This window comes from Sebastes fasciatus, chromosome 19, assembly GCF_043250625.1.
Source record: "Sebastes fasciatus isolate fSebFas1 chromosome 19, fSebFas1.pri, whole genome shotgun sequence".
Lineage (NCBI taxonomy): Eukaryota > Metazoa > Chordata > Actinopteri > Perciformes > Sebastidae > Sebastes > Sebastes fasciatus.
In genome coordinates, this window is record NC_133813.1 from 20,320,949 (window position 1) to 20,333,353 (window position 12,405).

The 12,405-nt window shown below is 40.4% G+C and overlaps 1 protein-coding gene across 3 annotated transcripts in view; it reads right to left on the reverse strand.

Moving 5' to 3' along the window:
- The window catches only part of rai14 (retinoic acid induced 14), a 50,642-nt gene that overhangs the window by 5,768 nt on the left and 32,469 nt on the right, over window positions 1–12,405 (reverse strand). For 2 of the 3 annotated variants that reach the window (XM_074617135.1, XM_074617137.1), the window contains 8 exons: window positions 8,923–9,029; window positions 8,627–8,811; window positions 7,113–7,138; window positions 6,597–6,683; window positions 6,022–6,111; window positions 4,542–4,679; window positions 3,851–3,952; window positions 18–734 (listed from right to left, as the gene is read on the reverse strand). In XM_074617135.1, the coding sequence (XP_074473236.1) occupies window positions 18–734; window positions 3,851–3,952; window positions 4,542–4,679; window positions 6,022–6,111; window positions 6,597–6,683; window positions 7,113–7,138; window positions 8,627–8,811; window positions 8,923–9,029 (1,452 nt within the window). The remainder of the gene's footprint in view (window positions 1–17; window positions 735–3,850; window positions 3,953–4,541; window positions 4,680–6,021; window positions 6,112–6,596; window positions 6,684–7,112; window positions 7,139–8,626; window positions 8,812–8,922; window positions 9,030–12,405) is intronic. The other variant, XM_074617136.1, reaches the window with a different exon arrangement.

The following is a 12,405-nucleotide window of genomic DNA, read 5'->3' on the forward strand; positions in this document are numbered from 1 at the left end:
AAGAGGCCCATATTCACCTGGAGCATCTTGATCTCCTCTTGTGCCTCCTTGTACAGCTCCTCAGTCCGTGCATTCCTCTGTTCTTTCTCCTTTACACTCCGTCTTTCCTCCTCCACCCTCCTCAGCGCCTCCTCCAGCTGTCTGATTTGTTGAGCTGCTTTCTCTTGTTCAGATCCCGATTGGACGAGCAGGGCCCTCAGCTGTTTTACTTCATGTTCAAGTGTGGATGATGAACGTCTCTGGACCTCCTGTTTCTCCGTCGGCTCACCTCCTCCCCTTCCCATCTGCACCCTCAGCTCCTCCACCTCCTCCACAGCTTGGTGGTATCTCTCCTGAGTGTCCGTCAGCTTCGCCTGAAGCTCCGCGAGACTCTCCATCAACTCTTCCTCTCTTCCTTTCTCCCTCACGCTTTCATCCTCCTCTCTTTCTCTGCCCCGCTCAGGTTTCAGCTGGGCATGAAGCGAGCGGTTTTCCTTCCTGGTTTCTAGCAGTTTCACTTGAACGCTGTCTAGCGCCTGTCTCAACAGTCTCATCTCCTCTTTGCTCCCAACTCTCCCTCCGTCGCTCTCTTCTTCCTCTCGTCTGACAGAAACACCGATCGAACCGTCTTCTCTTTCCACTTGTGGCAGTGACTCAAACTCGTCCTGGGTGGAGTGGAAGGAGGAGTTGGAGGCCATGCTGTTTGGACGACTGGTGTCCTTCGGGTCTTCGCTTCCTTGGCGGGACGGATGTTTCTGTGAGGTGAGGGATTAAATATAAAAATCTCACTAACAAAGCACAATAGTTAAAAGTTTGTGGCTAAAGTTTGTCATTACACAGAGGGGACCACATCAAGAAAAGCAGCAAATTCTCACTTTCAGTTTGGCATTTTTGCTTAAAGGTCACATATTATACTCCATTTAAACTAGTTATTATAGGTCTCAGACACCTCCAAACCATGTCTCTGAAGTTTTTTTTTCAAAAAAAACAATCAGATCATGCATTCCAGCATGTCTCTATAACCTCTGTTTCAGCCCATTTCCAAAAGTGCTGATTTCTGTGTCTGTAGCCTCTGTCTCCTCCCACTCTGCTCTGATTGGTCAGCGTTTTCTGTCAATCAAACGTCCTCAACAACAGCGTCACCCTCCCCCTCCCGGAGAGAGAGAGAGAGAGAGAGAGACGAGTGGAGAGATAGCAGCTAGAATAAAGTTTATAAACCACTTTAAAGTTTATAAACCAGAAACTTCACCCAGCGCACGTTACCGGAGGAATCTGATCAGAAATCGGCGACACATGATGAACATCTGCGGTCCAGATTCCAGGTTTTCCTGACGGTTTCTCTCAGGTAAATAATACTATTTATAGCTCTGTTAGTTAGCTCAGTGTTTACCTCATGCATCAACTCTGTAAACCGTAAACATACACTCTGTTTTACGTCTGTCTTTACAGATCCATCTGTGAGAAATGACCGACAGAATCATCCCAGAGGAGAGCAGACAGCTGAGAGCAGATGGCTCTGTTTACATGGAGATAAAGAGCTAACCCGGTAGCATGTAGCTAACCCGTTAGCATGTAGCTACATGCTAACGGGTTAGCTACATGCTACCGCTATGACACGGTGTGTAAACACAGCGACCATCAGGGTGGAAAATAGAAGATGTGAAACAGTAGTCAGTTCATTATTTCTGCTAAAAGATAAATGTATGGAAGATCAGAGTAATGGTATATTATTTACAGTAGTAGCTGTCTCTGTGTTACCATGACTACAGACCACCGGAGCTTAGCTTACCATAGTTTACCAGAGCTGAAGACTTTCTCCTGTACCATGTTAACATAACTAACTAACAGGTGAGATGATTACAAATGCTGTGAATAATTAATATTGTCATCTGTCAACTCAAATAAAGTTTGACTGTGAAACAGAAATGTGTTGTGTTGCTTACAAGTCACTATTTACTACCTGTACTCTGCTACATGCATGACATCAAATATATATAATATATAAATATCATCTGTTTAAACAGTGTAATTACATAAAGCCTTTGTGAATGAACATGTTATATTTAGATGATGGGAGTACATGAAGCCTGTTCTGCTGGTTCTTGCAGACTTTGCTCAAGTTAGGTTGAGGAGGAGAGACAGTGACGCGCTGTGGGCCGGGGTCAGCTACTGAAGGTTCTCTCTGGTTCGACCAGGAAACCCTCACGTGACTTGCATTCCCTAATGACGTCAAGATACAAGGAAAAAAGCGAATTTTTTTTCTGCACCCATTTCCGGACAAACGGAGGAGGAGAAAAAGAGAGAGGATGGTCTTTTATGATACTATGGTGGCCTGTAGACACACTGGGGACAGATATTGATGTTTAAAAGACATGGAAAAGTGCATTTTGCATAATAGGTGACCTTTAAAAGAATTATTTTAATAATGAATCGATTAATCAGCTAATCATTGTAGCACTAATAAAATCAATTTACTGCATATAAAACAAATGGGAAAGGGAGGGAAATCTGAATATAGCTTTGACTGATGATTGGATTTGTATATTTCCGGTATTTTTATGATGGGTTGAGACTAATTTGTGAAAATATGGTATCACCTATTACACCTTTATGTCCTTCATTTGTTAATGTGATTCTTTTAATAAATTACATTTTCTACAAGTTTCTGATTCTATTTCTTTTCTTTCATCTTTTTTAAATTTTCAGTTAATTAGTAGATTAATAAATGGGTTAGATTTAGTTAATAGATTGACAAAATTAGTCTGCACCTATTATGGCATTTAATTAGTTTAAAAAAAACCTGCAGCCATAAAAAACAGGTGTGTGCATGTTATACTAGTGCACAGAACAGTATCCGTGAGCGGAAAGCATCCTCGCGAGGGAACATTTCTGCTCCTCATGCACAAACCCTCTTTACACGGTCGCAACTGCTCATGAAGATGACTTTTGAGACTTTGGAGGCAGGGATGGTATAGACCGTATCATTTTCATGATTGAAAACTTTTGAACGGTGGTTTGTGTATCATAAGAGAGACATAGATCAGACCGGAGACTGTGGGCGTTGAAAGTGACCAATCAAAGGAGTGGAGACATCAGCCACTATTCCGTCCTCGCCTTCAAAATCTCAAAAGTCAACCTGACAAGCAAGAGAGTGGAAAGCAATTGCAAGCGCGTAGAGGGTTTAGCTCACGCTCATCATAACCCTGTGCTTGCGGGACGGCATTTGTGCACGCTGAGCAGAAATGTTCCCTCACGAGGATGCTTTTCCACTTACTGTTTTCTGCTCTTGTATCATGTGCACATGCTTGTTTTTTTTGTGTGAGTGGGTTTTAAGACTATTTAAACGCTATAAACTGTTAACATTTTTGTAATTGTTTAAGCAAAAAATTTATATATGTTATATATGATAGTAAACTGAATATCTTTGGATTTTGTAGTGTCACTTTGGGTTATGGGAATTTTTAACTATCTCTGACATTTTATAGACAATAAATCAAGAAAAAAAAAGTAATTTTGTACTAAAATCACAATACTGAAGCCTCATTATTATCTTTGGTTATCTTTTAAACTTTTTTTCTCTTTTTTGCACAGAAAGAGGACTGGATTTTGCTGCTATTTTTGTTATACTATATTATAGTGACTATAATAACATTACATATTTTTGCATTGCCTTGTTATATCTAAATAAAAACATAACTTTTATAACTTAAATTGTTTGCTGTAGTTCATGTTCTTAGCCTCTCACATGAAGACTGTGCAGCAGTTGCATAGCGTATACCAGTATGTATACACAGTGTGCTGCCCTGACCTTGAGTATGTTCATTCATTGATTTATGGTGAACTAATGAGCGTGAATGAATGGGTTACATACCTTGAGTTTGCCTACAAGTTGCTGATTCTCCAAAGTAAGAGCAGTAATCTTGGTTTGCAAAGCAGAAACCAGAGCTGCAGATGCTGTAAAACTGTGCTCGACCTGTCAACACATAACACATATACATTCCCATGCAGAGGCACACGGAGACAGAAAAGCAACGTTAAGGACCACTAGCTACCGACTGAAAAACAAATCAAGTTGTGACACGTCTGAAGCTTAGGTTAGACCTCCTTCAAGAATGCCCAAGGTGAAAAAGTTCAGCAGTACACAGCTGTCTGTTGTCAGAGTATAGTATTACACTTACAAAAGCAATGTTGATTTAAGAATTTAACAACCAGAAAGACTTTTAGTTAACTTGTGATACATAGAAAAAAAGCTAAACATTATTGAAAATAGCCACCATTTAAAAACATCTATATATTCTAGCCCAAAATGTTTTGAATTCTCTTCATCCAAATAGGAAGAAATTTAAGTTGGATTAGGTCAGAGATTCATTTACAATATGTTTATACACCAATAGTTATACTCAGTGTATGTGCTGTACTCCACTGTGTTTCAATGCTCTTCTTTTCAAACTAAAAGTCTGACGTCATTAACTTAGACTGTTCGAGCCACCACTTCTGTTTTTCAAATCTGCTCATCTGTAGTTTAAATGCAGTCGGTGTAGTGTTGCTTAGTCGTTAATCACCTTTGTATCCAGTTCGGGACCAGTCACCGTCTGCTCCACCGACTGCTTCAGGTCTTCGATTGTCTCCAGCAACATGTTTCTCTCCTCATGGAGCTTCTCAACCTCCTCTCTCAGTGTTGCTCCTTTAACCTCATCCTCCTTTGAAATGGGGGAAAAAGGAGGAGTGGCGGGAAAGAGGAGTGGGAGGGGAGAAGATGCACAAGGAGAAGAAAGAGAGTAAAGGTGAGAGGAGGAGGTCGAGGAGGGAAAAGGGTATGGAGGATGAAGGCAAGAATTTCGCTAATTGGCACATGAGATGCTACTGTATCATAAATCATAAGTTAATTATGTACAAAATGTCTCCCTCTGGAGTTGAAGAAGAAGAATGTTGCATATTTGATGACATTCCTGAAACATCGCTGCATGTTTCCAATCAACATTCGCATCTGAGGACTAATTGCACTCGGGAGTGTCGGGATATACCAGTATTGATGGTAACCGTGATATTTAAAAATGAAATATTGATATCATGTTAATAATACACATGTAATAATATCATGTAAATAATCCTGCACCTCTTAAATCATTTTATATATACAGTTATGGTTAAATACTCACTTTCCACCTCCTTACATTTGTATTTTGAATTAATTAGTTTGACAAAAAAAGAGCCAAAATGCACAAAGTTATAGATGATTTTTTTTTTTTCAAATTTTCTATGGCTATAACGATTATATAGTTTCATGAATTCTTTTGGCCACAATAACCGTGTAGTGAAAATCTGATATCTTAACAGCCCTAATTTGCACAAACCTTTCAAAGGAAAGGGCTAGTGCATTTGTCATAAATGATGTAAATGCTGCTTTCCACACATTTTTATTCACCTAATATTGATATATAAGTTACTAAAGTACATAATATGTTGCATTTTAAGTTGAAGTTACTTCAGTACATATTATAATGTATTATTCATATATAAGTCGAAGTTACTACAGTACATAATATGCTGTATTATTCATAAACAAGTTGAAATTACTACAGTACATAATATACTTTTTTTTTTTCATATATAATTTGAAGTTACTATAGTGCATTATATGCTGCATTTCTCATATATAAGTTAAAGTTACTACAGTAAATGTGTTGATTTTTCATATACAAGTTGAAGTTACTACAGTACATAGTATGCTGTATTTTTCTATGAGGGTCTTCTTATTCCTATTACCACTGATACAGGTTCAAAGGCATTTGCTGCAAGTTTGGGGCTTATTGAATATTTTAATATATGATAAAATAATTTATTTACTATTATTTTTTTTAATTTTCCTTTCATCATTTTGTGCATCTTGATGTCCCTGCAGCAATAAATAACACTATTGTAAGCTCTGAAGAAGGCACGTTGTTGACGAAACATCAATTTATGGAATAAAGTTCCGTAGATCTTCATATTCAAGTTATTATATGTGTTATGTTGACTGTTATTTTATAAGCTTTATATTACCTTGTAGGTGAATCTTTTGGGAGTGTCACTTTTGTTGGATCCAGGGGTCCCAGCGGAGATGAGGACTGAAGGAGAAGAGGGTCCAGAGCTCTGAAGGAGGGTGAAGTTGATTAGTATTTGGATTTGTTTTCCTCATAAACCCTTGTCATAATTTAGTTGGAATAAAAGTCAAGATTTGTTCTTGAGCAGCTTTAAAAACAAATGTGCAGTACGTTTATAATTTATTGATACAGAAACCACAGAGACTTCAAAATGTTAAGTGTCCTGTAACAATAATCAAGGGCCCTGCATGTTTGCATTAAGTACATTTTAAATCCTAAACTCTGGAAAACAAAAGGTAGATTAGTAAATAAATTAAATGAACATACTACACGAGTGAAATACTTTGTTATACTTTGGCAAACCATAAACTAATGAGAGACTGACTGACGGAGAGATCAATAATATAACAGTAAACAGACCAGACACATACAGGTCTGACTACTCATTTTATGAATATACTGCAGACATGCATTAATATAAAGAGTGGCATACTGATACAAGCAGACGGATACAAAAGAGAGACATGCATTTACCTGCAGTGGGCTAATAGGAGGTGGAGGTGCTTTTCGTTTTTTGGGAGTTGTGATCCGTTCATCACTTAGTTTAGCTACTTGATCATGCTGAGGAGCCAGCAAAGAGACGGAGAAGAGAAGAAAGGCAACGGAAAGAGAAAAAGAAAGGAGGGATTCAGTGCTGGTTAGTAAGAGGAGGGTCAATCAATGAGGGCTACAGTAAGGCTTAAGTTTTGTTTTCCAAAAATATTAACTAAAAGATTTTTTTACAAGCTGAGAAATTTGATATTGACACATTAGAAAAAGCTGATACTAAACTACAATCCATGAGTTGTAGCTACACAACAGAAATTAGACAGAATTGGGCTTCAGCTCTTCCTCAGTATGAATCAAATTGTAGTGCTAAAAACGTATTAGACTCTTTCACTATTAATAGTTGATTGGTTGTTGTAAGTTCAGATGTTGTAGTAACTATGATTGCCTGTTTTTGTGATGACCTCTAAAGAAAAGTATTGAAAGACAAGTCTGGTGTGTTACCTGAGGACTTCTAGGAGACTTTGTATCTGTCAAAAGGAGATAGGAAGAACACAGAAAAATTAACAAAAATAAAAGTAATAACCATAGCTTTCTCTTTAGATATTTTACATGTTTCTACTACAGGTGACATTGCATTCATAGACAGCAGCTTACACCACACATGTAAAGAAAAAGAAAAACAATACTAATGGGAGAACTCCTCCAGATGGCAGTGTTGACTTTGTGTTGAAACCAGAGCAGTACAAATCTCTACCACATAGAGGCGATACATTTGTGTGCATGTGTGTATTAGTATTGCTCATGTTGTGGGGACAAAGATAAAAACAGTGACATTATGGGGACTCAACTCCCATCTGGGGGCAAAAACCAGGTCCTCACCAAATCAACCATTAAATAGTAAGGTTAAGACCTTCTTGGTTAAGGTTTGGGTTAGGTCTGAGGTTAGGTTTATGGTGGTTATGGTTAAACTCAGTAAGTCTCCAGGAAAATTATGTAAAAATATGGAGTAATGTCTACCTGAGCAGAGAATGAAATCACTGGTTGCGTTCGAAATTCCATACCGACATACTATTTAGTACACAAAAGCAGTATGTGAGATTTTTTTATTATGTCCGAAAACCTTAGTATGAAACCAATAGTACGCAAATTGCGTACCATTTCCGGTGAAATATTACAGTATGCAACGCTGGACACTACGGCGGCATAAATATCCCACAATGCAATGCAGCAGTGACGACAACATTCAGAACAGACATTGACGGACAGCTCTGTAACGTCATTAACGCTTCCGATTAGATTAAGCATAAGATTTCACTTTGCCAGGTGTAAATGTATATTTCAAATTAGTTCAGACTTTATGATAGTCACAAACTGTTGTTTGGTCACATGAGGTTGACACGGGTGACCATGGTTACACGTCTCCAAACGGCAAGGAGGCTCTCAGGAAGTGACGACGTAAATTACTGCTCAGTGCGTCCGAAAAGACATACTACTGTTTTTTCACACAAAAGCATATTGAACGATGGTACACATATTGGGTATGTTGGACATAGCCACTCTCCCTCTGTGTGTTGTAGTCCGAGCTTCTCCGTGCTTTGTTTACATAGCCGGGCTGGCCACGTGCCTTTTAGTGCATGTGTGGGTGCCCTACTGCCTAGCTCGCTGCCACAGCTCTGCACTGCTCTCATACGGCGGTTACAGATGATAATGCGCTCCCGACTGACGGCGGCGTCACAGAAGCGTAGCACCCACCCTCAGGTTCCCCTCAGGTAAACACTGTTAGCTCTGTCAGCACTGTTGCCGTTGTTTGCACTGTTAGCACCATTAGCTGTGAGCCGCCAGCTCAGTTGTTGTCATGTTGAGAGCCGTGTGGAAGAAATAGACATGCTCTGCATTTCGAATTTATCACCTTTATGTATGTATGATGTATAATGTAAAAACACAACAACACTTGTCTACTGCTGCCTCAATGCTCCTACAGTGAGTATGTGTGTGTGACTTTGCATAACTCTTACCAGAGACATGTTGTCTGTTCAGGGCAGCAGTGAGGGCACTTTTGACCTCAGAGTTGCCCAACAGCTTGGTGTAGTGTACGACATCATGGCCTTGTGAATCTACTGCTGACAGATCTGCTCCTCGCTGAACCAAGACTTCAACAACAGAAACTGCGTCGGACTCGCTCGCCAGCATCACGGCTGTCCTGCAACACAGAATATAACAAATATTCAATACATAAGTGTCTGTAATCAGTCATCACTATTGTTACACACCATTTCTGAATTTTCAGTGTGTGTCTTGACTGTGTTTGTACCTGCCACTGTTGTCAGAAGTGTTGATTTCAGCACCGCAGTCCAGCAAAGCGCTGCACACCTCAGCATGACCGTGTTTGGCTGACAACAGCAAAGGGGTGAGCCCGTCCTTTGGAACAAACAAGACATTATAAACATCAGATATGATTGAAATCATCCTATGGAGGGACCACAAATCAACACAACACACACACACACCTACATAACTTAACTCGTGTGACATCAGGACGTGGGCCTGGACATGAAATATGGCAAGTGTCTGTGTGGTGAGAGAAATCTCAGATCCATGTGAAAAAGGAGTGGATGTCTCCTAAATGAATTTCCCAGAACATAAACAGAAAAGCCAAAGTTGTTCCACTTTCTGGAGAGGCGTAGATTTGGGGAAAATCCCCCAAATTATACATTTACAGTTCTAAATGAATGGGCTGACTCAGTAGAATTTATTGCCCTGAGTTGGGCAACCGAGGCGGTATTTCATGCAATGTAATCCCACATTTTTCACCAACATTGACAAATCCTAACCCCAAGCATGACATTTCCTTCTATGACCTAAATCTAACAAACATTTGATTGGCTGGGCTTGTGGAGGGCGGTGTACAGCCTGGAAGGAGCTGATGCCATAACATCATCTTCACAAAGATGACATTAGAACTCCTTATTAAACTGTATGAACAGCCTTTTTCACATTGTCAATTCATTTTGTTAAAGTGAAACAAAAAGGGGGAAAAAAAAATCTAAAGTCATGTCCAACTGGAAAAAAGAGAAAGAATGCCAAGAAACAGTAAAGTGTGTCAGCATAGCTTTGTGTTTTATATTACAAGGCTGCTGCTTCAACACACCACAGAGAACAAAACTATGTTGTGGGTTCCTCTGAGCTCTGCTAAAGACTTTAACAGCCCTGTGTCTGCTCTGCTCAGTCTCTGTTTCTACTGAACTGTTTCTCCGGGAATATAAAAGACAGAAATATGTTTTTCATGTCAGGGTCATAGATTCAGTGTCTGTGTGGATGAATGTGAGAGCGTAGGTGGATAAATGTTTGTCTACAAGTTATGTTTACAACTTGCTGCCATCTTGTCAGTTTAAAGCCAGAATACCAAATTTGGGCAACGAGGTAAAGACTGGGCAGAGCTGACGCAGAGCAGCAGCCATCACAGCTAAGTGTGATAATTTGAGAGGCCTGTCGATCAAAGCAAAAACACACAAACATGCCCCTGTTTAAGGCTTAATACACTCATAATGGGACAATAATTATCAAAATTGCCACCAAAATACGCATTAAAAGAGTTGAAATTGGCTTTAAAACTGTAAATTGTGAGAAAGAAATAGATCAGTGTTGAAAGAAGCCTAATATAATTAACTCTCTGTGGTGGTTGATGTAGACACAAATACTACATACAGTACATGTCTGTGTGCGTGTAACAGCCTTGTGAATGAATATTTAATAAGTACAACATGTGACAAACTACTTTAGAAAGGGCATTTTTTTTTCATAAGACCTCTTACTCATGAAAAATGACAGGAGAGTAGATACAAAAGTGGTTGTTGTGCTAGCTCTATCACTTTATGTGCTGCTAATTGAGGAGTAGGCTGAAGGACACTATGAACCCAACCTTTGTAGCATGCCACCCTATAAAACCAAGCAATGTCTATTTGTGACCCATCTTCACATGTTGCATGTCATTGAGCTGTGATCTGTCGAAACAAAGAGTGATCAGATTGTTTCATTTCTATAATTTCAGAGGCCTGACGAAGTAAAACTATAAACACAGAAAAATAAATATTGGAAAAAACAGTTTGAAATATTTACAATTTTGTCTGACCTATCCTGTCTCGTAAATCAGTACAAGGTCCTCACTCCCAGGTTGGGAATCATTGCTAAAAGCTCCATCTGAATTCCACTTAAGTTTTATTTCAGTACTGGGGAAAGCAATGAATCACTCACCATGCAACTTCCTGGTATGTGGATGTCCACTGGACCAGACTAGACCTGACTCGTACCTGTTTTACCATACTGTCTAGAATACACATGCATACTGCCATTTGGTCTTGTAGAACTCTTCAGGATACTTTATTCAACACTCTGTAGTAGAGAGACAGATAAATTGTCCAGGCCGATAGGGCTTTAATGGTTCTTGTATTAATGGTTCTTGTATTTGTGCTGAACCGTCACGGTACGGGGGTCATGGTTCCGTGCAAACAGCGGCATGCAGAATACACGGTATGTGGATTGATCCATGTAATGCGGAACCACAGTTCACAAGCGTAAGTTCCGCCCAGAAACATCAGCTGTACGCCGTTAGCAACATGTACTGAGGTTAGCACAACATGTACTGTACATGCCTTTCTTCAGCTTGACGGCATCGTTTGGGTTCTGGTTCAGGCACCAACGACGTTCCGACCACAACTACTAGCAGCCGCTTCCACAATGGAGATTATGAACATGGCCCACTTGGATTCCATGTCCCTAGCCTCCCCTGGGTTGCGCAATACAAAAATTCTTCCGGAGATAGGAGTTGAAGACCACACGGACAGGGGCGTCAGCCAGACGTTCCCAGATCACCCTCACTTCATGTTTGGGTTTACCAGGTCTGTCTGGCAGCCTCCTTGCCATCTGATCCAACTCACCACCACGTGATCCAGTTGACAGCTCTGCTCCTGTCTTCATCCCAGTATCCAAGACATACGGCCACAGATCTGATGATATGACCACAAAGTCGATCATCGATCTTTGGCCTAAGGTGTTCCGGTACCAAGTACACTTATGAACCACCCTATATTCGTACATGTTTTTCATTATGGCCAATCCATGACTAGCACAGAAGTCCAACAACAAAGCACCACTCGGATTCAGGTGAGGCAGGCCGTTCCTTCCAAACACCCGTCTCCCGGTTTCTACATTGTTGCCCATGTGAGCGATGAAGTCCCCCAGCAGAACTATAGAGTCCCCAGTTGGCGCCCTTTTTAGGATGCCACCCAGAGACCTTTGTGCATGAGCACATACAACAGTCAGGGTCTTCCTCTCAGTCACGTAGAGGCCACCCTCTCATTCCCCGGGGAGAACTCCAACACAGCGGCACCTAACCCCAGACAGGGGCTTGCAAGTCCAGCCCCTCTCCAGGAGTCTGGTTCCAGAACCAGTGCTATGCATGGAGTTGAGCCCAACTATATCTAGTTGATACTGCTCCTACTCCCGCACCAGTTCTGGTTCCTTCACCGCCAGTGAAGTGACATTCGTCCCTAGAGAGAGTCTGCGATGCCAGGGGTTGGCACACCCAGGTCTCCACCTTTTCCTGCTGCCCAGCTCACCTTGCCTTAGCTAACTGCATATATGAACATGCTTATGTTGTGTTTATATATTAAACAGAAATTAGTATTACCTATCATTATGGGAATTACTAAACACCCAAAAATCAATATCATTATCAGCTTCAAAAATCAAGCATTGGTAGGGCTATACTCTGTATTGTCTGTATATTAACAGCTAC